Raw genomic sequence first — 21,112 nt, forward strand, 5'->3', positions numbered from 1 at the left:
TATTATTATTATTATTATTATTATTATTATTATTATTATTATTATCATTATTGTTATCATTAGTAGTAGTAGTAGTAGTAGTAATTATCATTATTTTTACGTAAGTTACCGGAAAAAAAAAATGCTACAATTCCGTTAACATTTACTGTATTATGAATAAACAAGTCAAATATCCCTGCAGTGAGGTATTTATTTCAACCTAACACAAGCAACCCTTGTACACACACCACGCTAAGTTGCAGACGTATTACCTCGCAGAACACTTTCCATCGACACCAGCCGCGTCAGTCACAGGTCTGCATTCTTAAATCATTCTAGCCCCTCAGAATGACCATTTTCGAAGGCCACAGAGATTACTCCTCGGGTTCTCATGTAATTTTCTCTCAGTGGTGATGCAGAATGTTTGTTAAATCATCACCAGCATAATGAACTCTTGAAAACACCGGTAACTTGTACTGTACCCTATAAACCACTAGCAAAATGAAAACTTACTTGAAAACATCGAAAACGTGCACTACAGCCTCTAATTCTCACTAGCATAATGAAAACACAATTGAAAACACCGGTAACTTGCACTACAGCTTATAATAATCACCAACACAATGACAACTCACTTTAAAACACGAATAACTTGCACCACAACTTTAAAAAATACAGAAGATCCACCTGGAATGTTTCGGAACACGGACAACAATATTGCGTGACGTCCCTGAACCTGCGGAGCAACAGAGATCCCCTGCACGTGCCTCTCGCTTCTCCTGGAGGCTCCTGGGGTGCATGTTACACTACGGGGCACCTGTCGCTCCCAGCCACGTCAAGACGGACATATTTCATCACGCTCGGCTGATGCTGCATGTCCTGGGAAATTATCTAATATACTGGAGAACGTGGAGGATCCGTTCTTTTTATTATACCATTTCTCTTTATCTGTTTTCTAAGTGTCTCGTTTCGTTCTCCCTCTAGTTACTCCTGTATTTTTTCTTTCATCCTTTGCTAGTTTCAGTCTCTATTTTCGTCCCGTGTTCCCTACCATCTCGATCTCTTGTTTGTTACTCAGGGCACAGCTGAGGAAACTGAATGATTGTAGTGACGCAAGCCTGTTTCTTTCAAGTTTATGGTGCGGTGTGGCTCAGTGACTCTCCTCTTCCATTTTTTGAAGAGAGAAGAATGTGGTAACCCCGCAATGTTTCTGACAAGCGAGGGTATATAAGGACAAAGGCGGCATGCAGGAGAGCCAGTGTTTGTGAGAGATTGAGAGGTGCAGGGCGAGGAGTGTCATACCAGAGGAGAGATGTTGGATCACTCGTAAGACATCAGTACGTACTTTGTGTCTTTGTGTGCAATTCTTAGGTATTTGCACATCATACTTTACTTGTTCCAGTAGTATACTTTCATTCTCTTTATATATAGTCATTAAACAGTTCTTTTCTTCTGTGACATGACTGAGACGAGACACGCTAAGAGACATGAAGTATGTGAAGTTTCCTTCATCACCGGTCTGAAAAAAAAAAAAAAAAAGTATATTGCTCGCATTTAGCACCGTCTCCTCTTGCGTGTTTCTCTCCGTGGCAGCGAGGGGAAACACTGCCTTCATTTACCACTATCTCTCCTTACGTCTGTCTTCCCTACTTCTTACCACAAACCCCTCTTACATGTTTTCCTCCCATTTCCTGGCATCGAAGAGAAACAAACTAAAAAGATATATACACGTTCTTAACAATTGTCATATTTCTTTCCCATGGTGGTCAGTGTTGGTCTTTCCGACTTCTTACCCCACCCCTCTCTGAAATGTTTCTTTCCTATTTCCTGGTAGCGAGGGGAAACAAACTAAAAAATACATGTGCTTAACAATTATCAGTCATCTTTGCTGCTGCCTTTCCCTTGATGGCCAGCACCTCAACCACAGCCTCAGTGCATATGGAGTGAGATGATGCCAGATTGCTTATCTGTCAGCCTCTCACACTCACAAGAAAACGAGTGAAGCTACTGATTCTTGTACGAGTAAGAAATTCAGGGTTTCAGGATGAGGGGAGGTGTGTATCTCATATTTATTAATGTATGCAATGCAATTGTCTCTTCTCACACTCAAACCCAGCCCAGCACCACTAGAACCCTTGCCTGACGGAGGTGACGCTGAGTGGAGGCTGTGACCGACAACATGGACTGGAACACCTGGTAAGACTCCATTCCTTCAGAGGTACACCAATCTATATATTCACATTCATCTTTAGACCTTAATTAAGCTGTGACTGACTACAGGGATTGAAATACCTGCTAAGACTCCACTCCTTCAAAACTAATTTATCTATTTAAATTCATCTTTACTTCAAAATAGAGCTAACATCAAACCTTGGATCTTTTTATGGTGCTTTCTAAATATGACATTCAGCAAAGTGGGAAAGTTCAGGTAACTTCTGCAGTGAGGGATGTGATTAGCATGATGGCGAAGGGCATGTGACAAATTTACTTACTGCATGCTGTTTTGTACATATCTCACTACATTCAGCACAGTGGGAAAGAGAAAAGGTAAAGTCTACAGTGAGAGTTGAGGTGAGCATGATGGCAGAGAACAAGTGACACATACTATCTTTACTTATTCCCTGGTGTTGGTACAGGCAGGCGTGGGTGAGGGCAGGGTACGGCCGCCTTGACCCCATCTCCTGGGAGGCTGCCAACGTGACCCTGCTGGATCTGGTGAGGCCTGAGGTGCATCACAAGGTCCACCACCACTGGCATTCCTTTCCTCCTCCTCACCCGCTGTTGCACCCCATCCTTGGCACTCTCTACACCATCATAGGTGTGTAAGTTCATGCAGAAAACGAGAGTTGATGACAGTACAGTTCACACACATCAGTAAATGCCTTACATGTCATGTCTAATGAGTACATCACTACGTGGTTTAATGAAGTGGTGATCTTGGTGCAAATTTATTCCCAGCATAACTATTAGTGACATTTTGTTCAGACAGTAAATATTGCTTTGAGTACCTGAGCAATGGGCTGGTGTTGTAGGGCTGCTGTCTCTCACCGGCAATGGCATCGTGCTGTGGGTGTTCTCCTTCACCAGAAGTTTGCGTTCAGGCACAAATTTGCTCACCATCAACCTGGCCTTCTCTGACCTCCTCATGATGCTGACTCAGTTCCCCATTCTTGTGGCCAACTGCTTCAACCAGTCGTGGATGCTGGGGCCTTTTGCCTGCGAGGTGAGAGAACTTCCACTTAAAACTAGACTCTTACTTTCTTAGAAGACAAGGTACCAGTATGTATGGATTTGAATAGACAATCTTACACTGGAATATACCTGCTTCTTTATTATAGTTCTGCATTATTTTTAACTGGTCAATGTGCTCATTTAAATACTATAACAAACTATAGGCACATAATACTAGTAAATCTAAACTCAAACTTCACAAAAATGTAACATCTTTGTATCATACTCAAGAGCTGAGGTGATACTGAAGGCTGTGAGTGCCACCAGCGAGTGCAAGGAGAGGTGCAGGTATTTTCATATCATTGTACTGCTTTACTGAGAGATTTTGTTCACGTATTTTAAAAGCACGTAGCTTAACACATCCTATCAGCCTATACATTAAAACACCAATATCAGATGAATTGTAGTAATGTGATGTTGATTCAGTATGATATCACATCTTTGTACATTCAGATCTCATTATGTAACATTACATTCTTCAAAAGATTTAGGACAACATTCTGAAACATTTCTACCTGTATCCTGACTTTCAAAAGGCTCAAGATAAAGTTACATGGGTTTTAAGGTAGTTTTTACAGTTCGTGAAAAATTAACAAGATTTCTACATTATTAACAGAAGGAACAGTAAGAAGTCAGCTAATCATACTTATGCCCTTTAAAAATATTCATGATGAGAGCAAAATGTTTCTGAAGACGGGCCTGAAAATGCCATGACACTCACCCCTCTGCTGCACCTCCAGGCTGTCAAGTATCGCAACCTGCACCGGCGGGAGGCTCAGCTGTCCCGAGTGGTCTTGACCTCAGTCTTCTTCTGGGCGCTGGCATGGACGCCCTATGCTGGTGAGTCCATCTCACTCTGTCACTGTGCTGTCTTTCCTATATGAAAACATCAGACATATATACAAAGTGAACTCTGAACATTTTATTCTACCTTGACATTTTTGGCTCTTGGTTTTTGGTTAAGTTACAAAGGCAAGTGAATGGTGTGTATGCACTTCTATTTCACTGTGTGCTCCATCTTCCTCTGATGCTTTACTGACTGGACTTTCTAGCTCATACATTTATTTATAAAAGGTATGGATGATGCCATTTTCCTCTGTAAAAATCAACCTTTTCCTCCAGTCTGTGTATGCATGCATCTGCAAATCAGGTGTTTAATATAAAAAAATCAGGCATGGTTTGTCACACTGCAATGTAAACTAGCCCAGGTATAAAACACACAAGCTCCAAATGAACAACTGATTGACTACCAATGGCCACCCTTCGTCATGCCAGTTGTGTCCCTGCTTGGAGTGTCTTCCTGGTACAGCCTCCTCACCCCGATGGCCACCGCCCTGCCAGCACTCTTTGCCAAGCTCTCCACAGTCTACAATCCCTTCATATATGCAATCTCACATCACAAGTACAGGCAGGTAAGTTCTCTGTATCAGTGTATTATACCATATGAAAAAGCTTATTGAACTATTCCTTAAATGCAGTATATTAATCACATTCTATCCATTCCTGGCATATGAACATTATTAGATTACATAGATGGCTGATTTATGACAACACAGCTTAAAGTGATGAGTACTGAAAATAATTGGCACAGATTAAAGTAATGAGTAGTGACCACAATTGACAGACTGAAATGGTGAGTACCTACTGACCATAACATAGCTTTAAGTGAGGAGTACTGACCATAAATCTCACATACACTTTTTATAGCTTACAATAGTCTGACCTTTTTCTCTGGCAAATCCTCAACAGGAGCTTGGTCGTCGCCTTCCCTGGCTGTGCTGCATCCTGCCCTCACTATCCTACCAACCCTCGGTCTCCCTGCAGTCCTCCACACGGTCTGATGCGTCCTCCATCCTTCACTTCTTCTCCAGATCCTCCTCTGTGGTCTCCTCCAGGTGAGCACATCCTTATCCTTCCTCATATTACCATGTCTTCTCTCCCCACTGACATCAAATTTGTGTTCCTCTAATGTTCCATCTGTCACCATTTCCATCACTATACTTAATCTCAAAGGCAGCCAGAGTACAGTTTCTATTCAAGCATAGAACCACCATTTCTTAAGCATGCATTTCCAGCTGCCTATTCATACAAATATTTATCTCCTTAGGAATGCGAAGGCCCAAAGTGACTTGCCCAGCCCCAAGACCCTCATGAGTGATATGGCAACCATGTCATTCCCCAAAGGATTTTCTCGACCCATGGCCCTCTAAGTGTGCTGAGCTGGGACAATACAATGCAGTCCCACTCTGTTCTGTTAATACATGGACACACTAGCACTGAGTGTAGATCTTGAGTTTTCAATAGGTTAGCAGTACTTGACATTAATTTTACCATGTGAATTTCTGCTGCATGATAGTTATCTCATTTAAAGTGGAATTTGAAGTAATAAGATAACCTGAGCATCTTTATCTTGTGAAGGACTGATTTTCCCAAGTACATTAGAAAATAATGACTCACTTCTTTTCCCAAATTATAGTCTTACACATAATCATCTTAAGTATTGGGCTACTTATCACATTGTGTAGAGGACTGGTTTTCTAAAAATATAATAGAAAATATTGTTCACCCAATTTTTCTCTAATTATAAAGATAGTCTTATATACATAGCAGCATCATCTATATTTGTTCAATGGTACATCAAATAAAGATACAAAAAAATAAGAAACCTCATATTTCATGCATGCCTGCCACACCTAGATTCTAATTTTACAATAACCTCACCTATGCATAATGTACAGCTCTGGGCACTCAAGAAACCATCAAAATCTCCTGAATATAGCACAGCAGGCCACATTAAATAAAAGTGCACTAAGTATAGCAGACTTGAATACATTGACAAACATTCCTGCAAGGCCCTCTACATGAAACAAAAAACATTTTCCTCAGTTGTTATACAAGTTTCATGTTCAGGTATATACCAAAGGCATTAAAAAATATTCAGTTGTTATTAGCACAAATAACAATATACCCACAAATAAGGGCATCACTCATAATATCAACAGTACATTTAAAGAAATACTTAATGATAACAAAATTTTAAGAATTTTTCTCTGAACACCTTATTCATTAATCTCTACATGACTGTCTGATGTCTGCTTGGGATGGTGTCAGTGACCAACTAAACATTACAAGCAGGTGCAATGATCTACTTCATCCAGTGCAGGAACAGATTAACATCCTTACCACACCAAACTTGGCCAACCTTGCCAGATAATTGCATACCACCAACTCCCTCATAATGAGTACATACTGTGAAGCAGTCTATGAATAAGGCAATCTTCAACAAAGTTGTACTAGTCATCCCACACATCATCATCCTCCTGTGCAACAGGACCTCCCAGGTGAGACCACCCACCTGATGCCTCGAACCCATCATTCTGAAAAGGATCATGTTTATCTTCAGCATCAATGGAGAGAGAGAGAGAGAGAGAGAGAGAGAGAGAGAGAGAGAGAGAGAGAGAGAGAGAGAGAGAGAGAGAGAGAGAGAGAGAGAGAGAGAGAGAGAGAGAGAGAGAGAGAGAGAGAGAGAGAGAGAGAGAGAGAGAGAGAGAGAGAGAGAGAGAGAGAGAGAGAGAGAGAGAGAGAGAGCGCATTACTTATGAGATGGCACACCCGAGAAATAATACCGTCTAATAAAATAACGCTAAAACCCAAGCAATTTAAATAGATGAATCATATTCAACCCCTTGACTAATTGCTCACCTGATTCCTGATGTCTGTGGAAGCAAACTGGCCACTGCCAGAGTATGTTGCTCCTCCTCCTCCATCAGCAGCTGAGCGTAACCATGATGGCACTTCTTGTTCAGCCTGTCAGTAACACAATAACATGAGGCTAAAAGTCCATGAAGCCATTAAGCCTACACATGGCAGTCCTGAATAATACATTTAATATATATGTCCATATATTATTCAGTTCAATTTGTCTCATCTTCTCTTAAAAGTTGTTTAATGGTTTCACTAACAATCTGATGATTGAGAAAAGGTACACCAAAGCAGCTCCCTGAACATACAAGTGGTGGGCAGTTGGCTTATTATTATTACATCTCCATGAGGCAAGAAATTAGACACTTACATCTGTGAGTATCCTGACCAAGTCTTTGGCCAAGTTTAAGTCCTGCTCTGGGTCATAGAAGCTCACAGCCTGGCCACGATTGCCAACACGTCCTGTTCGTCCGATGCGGTGCACATACTCATCGGCAGACTTTGGAAGGTCATAATTGATGACGTATCCTACGCCTCGAATGTCTGCCAAAAAAATTAAAAATAAGACTTATTTATTGAAACAGCTTGAGATAATTCAATATTAAACTATGCTATACAAGTTTAGCAAATGTAAGGAATCTCACTCACAATAAAAGTTTGCTGACAATTCACAAAAATAGATTCTTCACAAGGCCAAGCAAAAATCCAATCTTTTACTCATATCCCTATGGTCAATTCAATAAGAAAACCCTCACCTAACCCACGAGCAGCCACTGAGGTAGCCACAAGCACTCTATACTGGTTTGACCTAAAGGCAGACAGAGCCTCCTCACGCTGCTCCTGGTAGCGACCTCCATGAAGAGTAACCGATCTAAATCCATTAGTACTTAGATACGTTCCCACAAAATCAGCTTGACGTTTCATTTCAACAAACACCAAAACTTTCTCTTGGCCTGAAACAAATAAAATTTCATTAAAGCTTGCAGAAGTGCAGGTCATTATACATTAAAAGCATGACAAGACAATGATTTCACATTACACTGTGGATCTTTAAATAATAAACTGGACAAACTTACTATCTTCAAAGCTCCGAAGATATTCAGCAAGCTTATCCCTTTTCTCAAATTTTGCAACTTGCACAATAGTTTGGCACACATCCTTATTTGCTGCCCCAACCTGTCCCGCAACAAGGAACAGGTAGTTGTCCAAGAAGCGCAGAGCACATCGCTGAACCTGTCATTTAGAACACTGCTAAGTAACTGAATAACACTGCACATATAAACACACACAATAAATAATTACCATACAAACACATACCAGTCAACACCAGCACACTCACCTCCTCAGGGAAAGTTGCACTAAACATCATGGTCAGTCGCTCCCCCTTGGGTGGCATGTCAGGGTGTGCCACCAGCTTCTCCATGTCATCAATGAAGCCCAAGTCAAGCATGCGATCAGCCTCATCAAACACTAAAAACTTGAGGGACTTCAAGCTGATCTTCCCCATTCCCAGGAAGAACAGCAGCTTTCCTGGTGTTGCTATTATGATGTGACAACCTTGCTCCTGAAATAGTACATGCAATGCTGCCTTACATGAAATGCATAGCAGATCTCTATTCTACATAACAGGAGACAGAAATATGATGGTAGTGCAGGATGTAAAAGTAAATACTGGGCAAAGAATAAAGTCCATATATTTACAAATCAACAAAGCAGAAAACCTGGGAAGTATATACTTTTAGTCAAATGCAATAAACAAGACAAGACTAACAAATTCCAGTAATAAACACACATACTTGAAGAAAAATAAATTACCTTCATACGCCTCAACTGGAAATTTGTCGCAACTCCTCCATAAATACAGGAGTTCTTGATCACAGTCTGCAATGAGAACTTCCTTGCCTCCTGGAAGATCTGGATAGCAAGCTCTCGGGTTGGAGCAAGAACAAGTCCAACAGGCTGAGCCACGTCTTCAAAACTGTGGCTCTCAATATCATTCTCCAAGATATAATGCAGCATGGGCAGCAAGAAGGCAGCCTACAAGTTAAGTTTATAGGTTTGAACATCCTCCCACACCTGCATGAAACATCTCAACAATACAAGAATACTAAATTTTTTACTCCTGGAAACAGTGTCAAGTTGGGAAAGGCCATAGATGTGACAATAACCTGAGCTGTTGCATGTATAAGGTTTTATCTGAACAAGAAGTCACAGCACAAAGCAAATCTTGTCTTCTCACTGAGCTACTAACACCATTCTAACTGCAGATCAGCAAGAAATAGAGGGGCAGCCAAATGGTGCTGAGTACAGTTCAATAAAGGGTAAGTATAGTTCCAATTCTTACCGTTTTGCCTGAGCCGGTCTGAGCACAAGCCATGAGGTCCCTCTGGTTCATGAGGATGGGGATGGAGTACTTCTGAATAGGTGTTGGCCTCGGGAACTCTGCTTTAGACACGTTCTCCAGCAGCACATTACGCAGATTCATCTCCTGGAAGGTGGTCACTGGGGGAGGTATTGGCTCCTCTCCAGTCACCTTCATGGGTATCTTGTCATAAGCCTCAAAGTTCACCCCAGTTTTAACACCCAGGTCAAAAAGCATGCTCTCCTCCACCTCCTTGGGGCAGAAGAGAGGTGGTGGTCGTTCAGGTTCCTCTGTTTTGCCCCCTGTGCCTTTGCTGTCTAAAGTGCCAAAACCACCACCGAAGGAATCTGCCAAAGACACACTCCATTCAGTCATTCCCATTGATTGTTTGACTTTCTCTTCCTTTCTACAGGTGATTAATAAGTCAAAATAAAAGACTGGGATCTCCTCTTTAGAGAAACTTGCAAATAAATCAATAATGCAAAAATAAGTCATTCTACTATATTTTATCCCTTATGTAAAGATTAAACTGTATCAATTAATATTTCCTGATTCTTAGTTTGCAGCCTTGTGTGTGAATAATGTGGTAAGGTAAATACTTATAGACAAGCAACATACACACCTCCATCAGACTTGTTCCTCCTGGAGTTTGTCTTCTCCTTGGGGCAGTTCCGTGAAATGTGACCTTCCTCGCCACACTGAAAGAGCAACAATGTAATTAAACCGGTCACTGAAGTATCCTTATTACTATGGGCTTTATAACCAGCTTTCTATAAAATCTGGGTCATAATTCAACTTATCCTCAGCTTTGTTTTTGAATGTTCTGGATTTCAAATGGCATTCAGGAACAAATTAAAAACAAGAACCAAGGTTCCACTACAGCTAAATAAAATGTGAGCCAAGAGTTTATAAACAAGATTGCAGAAAATGCGCTATGCACCGATACATCACAAGGCTTTGGACTCAATGCACATCTATACACCAGGCTGGCAATCCAACATGGGATGGCCCAGACAAGCACCACATGCACATACATCATTCATACCCTCAGCCCCTTTGGTCCCCATTGAAAAGGGATAGTCCTGTGGATCACTGTACTACATCCCAGGAGCTTAGGCATAGCACAGCTGGCCATGTACATCCAAAGCAAGGGCTGGTTTGCCCCTGCCCCTTCATGATGAGACTGTTCCCTACACTGCACCTACTCCAATCCTGAGACCACAACAGATGCAGAGTACTTCCTATAATCTTATAAAAACACACAAAAAAAGAAGTCCATCACTAATAAGCACCACTCACATTAAAGCAGTTTCCTCCTCGTCCACCACTGCCACCAAAACCACCACCACCACCACTTCCTCCAAAGAAGTCCATTCCAGAGTTACCCTCCTTCTTGGGGCAACTTCGTGACATGTGGCCCTCCTTGCCACACTGAGTACAAGGGATACACAACAAGTATGAAGTACAAGTAACACACACTTTTGTATTTCAACAGTCAAGCAGCATAACAAAGACAAGAAGGGAAGGTACTCCAGGACTTATCAAAGAAAATTAGCTGAGTAATGAAAGGTGATCTTCATGTCACGCAACAAAGGTAAGCAGAAGCAGAGTAATCAAAGACCCTACCTGAACGTTATGAAAAATGGTCTTGGTACTAACAAAACACAAGCAGTCTTTTCACACTTACATTGTAGCAGCTGCCTCCTCCCCGACCCCCACCACCACCATCACCGCCACCACGTCCCCTGCCCCGGCCACGCCCTCGGCCCTGCCCTCGTCCACGGCTGTCTCCCCCAAAACCATTGTTGTCACCAAAGGAAGACGAGGGCAAATCATCGTCGAAGGACATCACAACGCCACCCCCACCAAACTGAAGGAAACAGGAATAGTTACTTTGACACTGAAAAGAACAAAGGCATCATGAACATGAGAGATTGTGGGAAACAAAGGAACAGTTCTCTCAAAACCAAAAAGAACAATCTAAGGGAACAACAAGGGAAGTTGCTTTACTTTGAAAATGAAAAAAGAACATTCTAATCACTTGAGATTAAGGGAAACTAAGGAATAGTTACTTCAAAATGGAAAAGAACATAGAAATTCAGAACATGAGTGACTGAGTCGAACACAGGAATAGTGCTTCAAAGATAATCTGAATATGATACACACAATGAGACTGAGCTTAGTCACCAAACTCTCAAAATAGAGATTATAAGATGTCCATTAGGTAGGGACTCATGAAGACTCTCAAGATAAAAACTTGCATCAAATCTTGCCACAACTACACTCCAATTAAAAAGACAATCACTTCAGGACAAATATAGTAACATATATCCACACTAATAACAACTAGTTCGTTTTAATTCCTTACTTTCCCATACAAAACTGAAGAGCATAGTCACTCACTTTTTACCAGTCAATGGACAAATTATAATGATAAACAAGCAAATGAAGCATACACACCCCAGAGGACTGCCCATTAGAGCTGTTCCCAAAGGCAGCGAAGGGGTCGTCTGTGGTGTCAAACCCTCCCCCTCCTCTGCCCACACCCGCATTACTGAAGAATGACACAGAGGAATTCTTCAGGAACTCGGGTATCTGTGCGTCACTGGCACTGGCAACTGAAACAAAGCATTGGTGGATAATACTCATACAACATTAGTTAAAATCCAAGAGTTAGATTAAGCTTGGATGAATTTGTTTCTTTAATTTCACTACTGATCCATTCAGTGTGTGTGTGTGTGTGTGTGTGTGTGTGTGTGTGTGTGTGTGTGTGTGTGTGTGTGTGTGTGTGTGTGTGTGTGTGTGTGTGTGTGTGTGTGTGTGTGTGTGTGTGTGTGTGTGTGTGTGTGTGTGTGTTGTGTGTGTTGTGTTGTGTGTGTGTGTGTGCTCCCACCCCCTCTCTCTCATGTTGGATGAATGAGTATACTGTCATGCTGGGCAGGTGCGGCTATGTATTGCTAAAGCAGCATGCCAGTATGGGTTTCTTAGCAACATCCTGGGTGACTTCCTGCCCAGTGCTGCACTTTTGTGTTTTCCTACTAGATCTTGAGTTTTTTTGTTCAAAGTTAGGAGTCTTTTTTTTTTTTTTTTTTTTACTACAATTCAAGAAATGTTGCAGCCAGCCCAGGCCCTCACTTCTCCTCGAGTGTCCTGAGCAACCTTGGCCTTTTTGAAAATCCAGAGTGGCAAGATATTCTTCAACCTTAATTCTATCTGATAAGTATTAACCTTGGGAGATGAGGCTAAGGTATCTCCACATCTGTATTTTCATGCGAGGGCTACATTATGTTAGGCAAGTTTTTGATACTTTGTTCTTTGATGTCACTGTTGATCCCCTAACTGTGCACAACTGAAGACCAGGATCTGGAAAAGCATCACATTTTGTCCACAATGTCTTGAAATCAGCAGGTTGAGGTGACTTCAATAATCTTACTGGAACCTATATGGACTTTAGAAATGGGCACCACACAAGAGTAGAGGAGCTGTACGTTCACCAAGATGATGGCAAGACTGGGCACCAACAGACACACAACCCTAGCCAACAAATTTCGAAGTATATAGACAATTTTCAAGATACTATTTACTCCCAGGCAAAAACTGAAGCCTTTTCAAATCAAGACCTACACAACAAAAGAACCTGCAATGAAATAAATGCGCTGGATTAATCTGAACCTTACTTCGCCCTCGGATGAAAATGTTACTCCAATATACTACAAAACCTAACTTGGGCACTTCCTGAAGCACATAACTTCCCCCTGTGGCCAATGGTGGGTTTGCTGCTGGGTTAGTGCAGAGCAGTGAAAGGTGCGCACAGTTTGCATTTGGTACATACAAGTGGCTGGCTAAGGGAGAGCACATTTTCACACATTTACGTAGAATTCATCCTCTCTCCTCGTACATTTGAATTACATAATACCCAAGGATATAATGGTTGTTAGTTTGCCATTTAGAAGCCTTTATAATACTGGTAAGCTTTATAAACCCTAATTAAATATCGTAACCAAGGAAATGGTGTTAGTTTTCAATTTTTAAGAGCAGCCTACATACTGAACACGCGTATACATAAATATGGTTGGCGAGCCAGTCATACCTGAATTTAACGGTAAATATGGAGGAAAAATACCCGAAAATAATTAACGCCAACACAACTCCAATTAAGACAAAGCCGACACAATAAATCAGTGATATAAAGGTTTGTACAAAAGCCACAACTACCTATAAATCCCGGCTAAAGTGGAGACAAATACCTAAAAGAATAAATAACTCCACACAATATTGCTTAAGGAATCCAAGTTATCAGAACATGCACAATACAAATCTTTCTTTCCTGGGCTTATAAAACTACAGGTATATTATAGGTAAATCCCTTGCTTTACCTGATACTGCAGCTTCACCAGTCTCCCAATCCTCGTCCATGGCCGTGTTAAAATCCTCCACGGGGAACCAACACAGGCAGGCGATCTGAAACACTTCCCCCAACACAGGCAGGCGATCTGAAACACTTCCCCCAACACAGGCAGGCGATCTGAAACACGAGTCACTCAATGGCGAAGCGAGCACGAGACACCATTTACACACCGCTATTATGGCTCCTACCTCCTATTTCTTCTATTCTAGCATATGCTATCATGATTTTGATCGGCTATTAGGTTGCGTTGGCTTAGTTATCTGGCTGGATGATTCTCAGGGATAAGGATAAAAGGGGATAATTGAGGACTTACATCTGTAGACCGAAGCTCGATGGAGACGGCGAGGAGGAAGGGATTCAATTTTACGGCATCTCGAGAATATATATTTGTCTGGCAATATCTCGAACTTTATATATATGATTTTACGTCCATATTTTAAATAGCTTAGACTGTAAACCTTACTGATTAATAAAATAATATATATATGAAGTTTGTATTGTTGTTATAAATGCTATATATTTTAGTAGTATGAATGATTTAGCTCATGATAGATATTTCATTATAATATCAGATTGTTGATTAAGAGTAATAATGGTAATGATAAGCGCAAATCAGGGACTTCATGTAACAGTCACTCATAAACAAAATGGGATATGAACGCGGTATTTTGTCGAGATTACCGACGACTGCACGTTGATTGTGTGAAGCAATGTACAGTATATTATTACATCTTAATAGATACTTCTGCTCTAATTTTAAAAGATAATAATGTTTTACTCTATCTCATCAAGCTAGTGCGTAAAGAAACATGTATCATTATAATTCTGGTGGTTTCTACTCTTTTTCTGAAGATTATTTCGCTATGTTATATACTGCATCATTAAATTAGAGACACAAAAAGAGGTGAGGAAGATGAAGGGAAAAATGGCAAAGACTAATTCTTATCACATTATACATTGAGACGTCACACCTACTACAGCAATATGCCTACTACATCTTATTTCCTATACAAATTACACATTACTAATTCAGTCACCAAACACATAAATATCTTACAAAAAATAATGGTTTATTCCCGTTTTCTCTGATCAGGGTGAACTGAGCAAAACGAAACTGACTGGGTCCTTTCATTTGGAGCGATCTATTAGGCTGTGAATCACCATAAACAAATTTGCTGAACTCTCACTGCTAGCTGATGAGAAGGATACCGATGTTACATTTTTTGTTACAGATGTGGAAAAAAAGAAATGCCATTAGATAAGAACAATGTACAACAGAAAACCAGGAAGAAGCGTGACCAAGCTGTTAAACTCTGAACTAATAGTAAGCTCTAAAACTTCCCTTCTGCTTCTGTATTTCACCACACGAATGACTTGACGCTTTTAGGAGGATTTTCAAGACACTTTTTCTCATAATTCTGCATAATCCTTTTGATTGTTCTTTAGGGAATGACATCTTTAGTGGGCGTTTATGCCAGCCTTTTGTTGCCCTTGGCCAGAGACGCTCTTGCATAAAAAGAAAAAAAAAAAAGAAAGAAAGAAAGAAAAAGAAAAGAAACACAAGTAGTAAATTTACAGCTTTGTAACTACGCTATCAATTACTCGCCTTTGTTTTCCATCATCTTTAATATTTTCATCTTTCTTTCCAGCAACTGGTCAAGAGAGTTTTGTATTTTTATGTGGCCTACCATTGTGTTGCCACTGTCTTTGTCTTCCGCCAGGCTTATTAATGCTTTACTTTCTGTTTCCTCCCTCCTGTTTCCCCTCCCATTCCTCTTCCCTCTTGATTCCTGCTACCTTCCTATCTCCTCGCTCGAACTAATCCTGCTACTTTTCTGATCCACGTGGCTTGTTTATATGTTGTCACTGTCTTTCTGTCAGGTCCAATACGGTTTTACTTCCTGTCTTCTGCTCTTTCACCTTCATTTTCCCTTCTTTTGATTCCTGCTGCGTTCCTGTCTCATTTCTAGCTCGTAATAATTCCTACTACTTTTCTGTCTATCTCTTACCTTTGTGTCTGTCTGAAGAGGCGTGCGTGGTGCTCCTCACTCCACCCAGGTCGACTTCACACTGAGCGGGTCATCTTAGCAGGGTTAAGGGACCCGTGTGACCTGAGCTGCTGACCTGGACACCTCTTATCTCTTGTCATATTTCTTTCGTTTTGTTGATAGTCTCTCTCTCTCTCTCTCTCTCTCTCTCTCTCTCTCTCTCTCTCTCTCTCTCTCTCTCTCTCTCTCTCTCTCTCTCTCTCTCTTTCTGAATGGGAAGTTATTGGTAATGTTTTTTGTTCATGTTTTTATTTATTTATTTTCTTTTTCTTTTCGCGTTATTTCTATTCATTCTCTTTTCGTCGTCGTTCTTCGCCTCCTCCTCCTCGTGTTGTTGTTGTTGTTGTTGTTATTGTTGTTGTTATTGTTGTTCGTCTTTCTAATTCCTTTTTTTTTCTTTCATTTCTTTATATATTTTTTTCTTTTGCTATACATCTAACTTCATACTGAGAACTTTCGAAAAAAAATAATAATAAGCCTCTTATAATGTGAGGCGGCGCTACACTCAATCCCAGGAACACGTGTCATTCACTGTTGACAAAGAAGTGCTGACTAGATACCCAGAGAGAGAGAGAGAGAGAGAGAGAGAGAGAGAGAGAGAGAGAGAGAGAGAGAGAGAGAGAGAGAGAGGGGGGGTGCTTTCGACAGATTGCTCTCGTGTGGTCAAAGATAACACTGGTATCTTATTTCCTTCCCTCTTAACACACACACACACACACACACACACACACACACACAGACCAGAGAGAGAGAGAGAGAGAGAGAGAGAGAGAGAGAGAGAGAGAGAGAGAGAGAGAGAGAGAGAGAGAGAGAGAGAGAGAGAGAGAGAGAGAGATAATAAATGAATGAATGAACGAAAGAAAAATCAACAAACCACACGCTGAAAATAGGGAAGCAAATAAACAGATAAGTAAGGAAAGAAAGAAAGAAATAGATAAACACATAAACTAATAAATAAATAACAGAAACAGCAAACCAAAGGGAAATCAAGAGCAGACGCACAGAAGGATTACTCTTATCAAATACGGGTGGGATCCTCACAGGACACTCTCGCCCCTTCTCTGATTACCCTGACCTCCCTGCCGCCTGCTGCTCTGCGTGACTGACTCTCCGCTATAGTTTTGTGACTCATGCAAAAATAAAAAAAATAAATAAAAAAATACAACAAATCACGGTGTATTACTTCCAATAATCATCCTTTTACTGATTTTGACAGGTGTACATTATATGCCAGAAAGTAGACTTGGAATAAATACCGAGCCGTGAACATTATACTCAATGTTACTGAATGGTGAGTGAGAATTTTCCAGTTAGAATCTCAAAACGATGAAGATAACTAATTCTCACGAATTTTGAGTATTATTCCTTAAAGAATTGCTGCCTATTATAATGTTCTTAGCTCAAATCTTTACAAAAAATCTATCTTGGATGATTCAAGGCTTGTTTCTCCCTCTCCTCCACCTTCTGACTATTTCACGCTACCCATTAAGATCCTTCGCAGTAACGCTTTCCATGCCCTCGCTGGCCTAAACCCTCGGAACTGTGCCTCCGTGTTTGCACCTTGTCTAGTCGAACTCTTTCAGCTCTGTCTAGCAACATCTACCTTTTCTTCTCGCTGGAAGTTTGCCTACATTCAGCCCGTTCCTAAGAAGGGTGACCGTTCTAATCCCTATTGCTTTAATATCCTGCCTTTCTAAAGTTTTTAAATCTATCCTCAACAGGAAGATTCTTAAACATCTATCACTTCACAACCTTCTATCTGATCACGAGTATGGGTTCCATCAAAACCGCTCCACTGGTGATCTGGCTTTTCTTGCTAAGTCTTGATCATCCTCTTTTAGAGATTTTGGTGAAACTTTTGGTGTTGTCTTAGACATATCAAAAGCTTTTGATAGAGTTTGTCACAGAGCTTTGGTTTCCAAACTACCCGTAGTACCTGAAACACACACACACACACACACACACACACACACACAGACAGCCAGCAAATCATCGACCTATTATTCTGACGTAATTTGTCCAGAAATTAAAAGAAGGCGTAATTCGAGACAATATGGTGGAATACTTTGAAAATAACATGTAAAAAAATAATGTACAGTACAACATAAGCAGTAAGCAGTAAACTCTGGAACTCCCTGCCTGCTTCTGTATTTCCATCTACCTATGACTTGAATTCCTTCATGAGGGAGGTTTCAAGACACTTATCCTTCAGTTTTTGGCTATCGGGGACCGGCATCTCAGTGGGCTTTTTTTTTTTTTTCTATTGGATTTGTGTTGCCCGTGGCCGGTGCTCCTCTTTCATAAAAAAAAAAAAAAAACACTCCTGTTCAACCCACTTATTTGACTTCTCTCATGACATTTTCAAGAGTGCTCTGCAGACAGATCAGTAGACGTTATATCTCGATTTCTAAAAGGCAACTGACAAGGTGCCCACTGGAAGGAAAGAAAGGAAAGAAGGAAAGAGAAAACTATGGCACCATGACGCATCCCACCCTACTTATTCCTAACAAGGCTTCATTCATGTCCTTGTTGTTGCAAAGCTTTTACTTGCCTTTTTTTGGCACTTTTCTTAATGGCATCCTCCTTTATTCCACCAATCTTGTGAAAATGTTTGACTTGCGTAGGAAGCGGTATAAGAGCAAAATGGAAGTTAACTCAGAGCCGAGAGCTGTCAAAGTTAGCTGATGGCACTGCTGTACGTGTCCCCTCATCAAGACAGCCACGGATCCACTGAGTCCTGTCTCCCGGGGTTGGGTCAGGGAAGATGTGTCATGGCGGGGCGGGGGCGTGAGGCGTGCAGACTGCGGCGGTACATCCCATATTGCTCAACGGAAAACAAAAGAGAGTCTAGCGCGGGAGTTTTCAAACGTTTGAATTTAAGATACGTAAAGCCTTTCCGATACTCTTTGTTGTTGTTGTTGTTGTTGTTGTTGTTGTTGTTGTTGCTGTTATTGTTGTTGTTGTTGTTGTTCTTACTGTGGTTGCTGTTGTTGATCTTCCCTTCTCTATATTATATAAGATACTCTTTGTTATTGTTGTTGTTGTTGTTGTTGTTGTTCTTACTGTTGTTGTTGTTGTTGTTGTTGTTGATCTTCCTTTCTCTATATTTTCTCCTTTTCCTCTTACTTATGCTTCTTTTCCTCTTTCTCAATCTATTTGTTTTCTCTTCTTATCTTCTTTGTTCACCCTTTCCTCCTCCTCCTCCTTCTGCATGCACCTTCTTGTTTCTTGTTTTCTTTCTTCACCCCCTTCTTCTCTTGCTCCAATCCTCGTCTTATCTTCTTCTTTGTTCATCCTTTCCTCCTCCTCCTCCTTCTGCATGTACCTTCTTGTTTCTTGTTTTCTTTCTTCACCTCCTTCTTCTGCTCCAATCCTCCTCCTCCTCCTCCATGCACCTTCTTGTTTCTTGTTTTCTTTCTTCACCTCCTTCTTCTGCTCCAATCCTCCTCCTCCTTCCCCTGCATCTCCTTGTCTTCCTCTTTATCTTTCTTCTCCACCATCTCCTCCTCCTCCTCCTCCTCCTCTGCTTTTATAAGGATAGTAAAGATATTTCCGCTCCTTCACATTTTCCTCCTCTCCAGTTTCCTCTTCCCTCATTCCTCTTATCTAATCTTAACTTCCTTCATTGCATCATAACCTTCAATTCTCAGTAACACTTTCTTTCATTCCACATCTTACTGTGCGTTAATAGAGATCGGTTACCTGTTTGTATATTATCAAGAGTATTATTCCCACCTTCATTCGTTAAAGAGAACTACTATTTTCTTACTTTTATTCTCTCTCTCTCTCTCTCTCTCTCTCTCTCTCTCTCTCTCTCTCTCTCTCTCTCTCTCTCTCTCTCTCTCTCTCTCTCGTAGTCACTTGTTACTGGGGCGGATGGTGCTCAGGCCATACAAGTCTCTAGTCATATGATCCACAAGACAGATCGGCCTGCGTGCAAATGGGCCTCAGGTCGTTTGCTGCTCGAGGTACTTGGTAAAGGTAAAGAAGGTAAGGTAAGGAGAAATGAGAGCGGATAATCACCCTGTAGAAGCCTTGGTCGCGGAGTGTTGTTAGGGAGCTCCGCCGAAGGTCATGTCAGGTTGAGTTAGGTTGAGGAAGGTTAATATTTAGTTAGGTGAAGTTAGGTTAGGTGAAGTTAGCTTAGTAGTTAACGATTTTCTTTTGAGTGTTGCTACTATAACTATTACTACTATTACTACTACTACTACTACTACTACTACTACTACTACTACTACTACTACTTCCCACAAATACACAGTGGCAACAATGTGTCAGATCACTAAAAGATAAAAACAATAACTGAAAATAAGAAAAAAAAACAATAAGTAAAATTTGATAAAAGTGATTCAGTTATTCGTCTCTCTCTCTCTCTCTCTCTCTCTCTCTCTCTCTCTCTCTCTCTCTCTCTCTCTCTCTCTCTCTCTTATCTCCTGTGGTTCGTTCTGTAAGCAAACAAAGCACAAAGATTATTAGATACGTTTGTTTGTGTCATATAAGGAAAAAAAAATAAGTTGAGGGCGTGCTATTAATGCTCATCTCTCTCTCTCTCTCTCTCTCTCTCTCTCTCTCTCTCTCTCTCTCTCTCTCTCTCTCTCTCTCTCTCGCCCGTATCCGCTGGTTGGGCACATGAGGTATAAGTGGGAGGAAAGATCTAGTCTATCCCTGAGCGCCACTGCGGCACCACCACCACCACCACCAACACCACTGTCAACACCACCATCACCACCACTATCACTACCACCACCAACAGCACTTCGTTATCATCTTCTCTACTAACTGCAACACTAGTCCGTCACAACCATCATTCATCACCACTTCAACATCACCACTACCATTACCACTGTCACCGCCACTAATATCACTTCATCACCACCATCACCACCATTATGAATCTTCACTCCTCCATCATCAGCATCACCAGTATCACCACCACTCACTATCATTACCACCACAAACACCACTGTTATCACCCTCATCACCATCACCATCACCATTTCTTCCCCATCACCATAAATGTTTTACCTATTCGTGTGTTATAGTTAGTTATGATTATCACTATTCTCATCACCAGTATTCATCACCACTCACCACTCAACACCACCATCATCAACTACCATCACCATTAACAGTGCTACCAACATTGAAGATCACCACCAATCGTCACCACCACACTCACCATAATCAAATCATTCTCTCATCACCATCATCATCACCACAAGTACCACTATATAAGCACAGTAGCACCTACATCACCACCTCCATCGCCACCACCACTGCCACCACCTCCACTGTGATGCCACCTACAGTGCACACCGTACAGGACAGTGCCACCACCATAAGGGCCTTGACAACCACAGTGCCGACAGGAAGGAACAGAAG

General features: G+C 41.2%; 2 protein-coding genes across 7 annotated transcripts; one reads left to right on the plus strand and one right to left on the minus strand.

Annotated features, from left to right (window-relative positions):
• Positions 1-157: 157 nt before the first annotated feature.
• LOC135089378 (ceropsin-like) lies at positions 158-5,875 on the plus strand. The gene is made up of 7 exons (XM_063984942.1): positions 158-2,175; positions 2,616-2,797; positions 3,012-3,202; positions 3,888-4,050; positions 4,486-4,622; positions 4,960-5,105; positions 5,318-5,875. The coding sequence occupies exons 1-7, from the start codon at positions 2,159-2,161 to the stop codon at positions 5,418-5,420; spliced, it is 939 nt and encodes a 312-aa protein (XP_063841012.1). The 5' UTR covers positions 158-2,158; the 3' UTR covers positions 5,421-5,875.
• Positions 5,806-15,823, minus strand: LOC135089089 (probable ATP-dependent RNA helicase vasa-like). Of its 6 annotated transcripts, none has more exons than XM_063984309.1 (14): positions 15,692-15,823; positions 13,651-13,799; positions 11,735-11,892; positions 10,962-11,144; positions 10,574-10,705; positions 9,897-9,972; positions 9,257-9,621; positions 8,728-8,949; positions 8,252-8,476; positions 7,989-8,145; positions 7,668-7,865; positions 7,283-7,455; positions 6,913-7,017; positions 5,806-6,587 (listed from the first exon to the last, which is right to left on the minus strand). In XM_063984309.1, exons 2-14 carry the CDS (start codon positions 13,688-13,690, stop codon positions 6,504-6,506), a joined length of 2,118 nt encoding a protein of 705 aa, XP_063840379.1. In that variant the 5' UTR covers positions 13,691-13,799; positions 15,692-15,823; the 3' UTR covers positions 5,806-6,503. The 6 variants fall into 6 exon arrangements, with proteins under 6 accessions (XP_063840379.1, XP_063840380.1, XP_063840378.1 ...); XM_063984310.1 differs by having other exon boundaries at positions 13,651-13,767; positions 15,692-15,710; XM_063984308.1 differs by lacking the exon at positions 15,692-15,823 and adding an exon at positions 13,996-14,144.
• Positions 15,824-21,112: the final 5,289 nt, after the last annotated feature.

This window comes from Scylla paramamosain, chromosome 32, assembly GCF_035594125.1.
Source record: "Scylla paramamosain isolate STU-SP2022 chromosome 32, ASM3559412v1, whole genome shotgun sequence".
Lineage (NCBI taxonomy): Eukaryota > Metazoa > Arthropoda > Malacostraca > Decapoda > Portunidae > Scylla > Scylla paramamosain.

Coding starts and splice junctions, on each gene's coding strand:
- LOC135089089 (XM_063984309.1), bottom strand. CDS start 13,690: ATGGACGAGGATTGGGAGACTGGTGAAGCTGCAGTATCAG. Junction 7,866..7,988: donor TCTTCGGAGCTTTGAAGATA/GTAAGTTTGTCC, acceptor TATTTGTTTCAG/GCCAAGAGAAAGTTTTGGTG. Junction 6,588..6,912: donor CCACAGACATCAGGAATCAG/GTGAGCAATTAG, acceptor GATCCTTTTCAG/AATGATGGGTTCGAGGCATC.
- LOC135089378 (XM_063984942.1), top strand. Junction 2,798..3,011: donor CACTCTCTACACCATCATAG/GTGTGTAAGTTC, acceptor CTGGTGTTGTAG/GGCTGCTGTCTCTCACCGGC. Junction 5,106..5,317: donor TCCTCTGTGGTCTCCTCCAG/GTGAGCACATCC, acceptor TTATCTCCTTAG/GAATGCGAAGGCCCAAAGTG.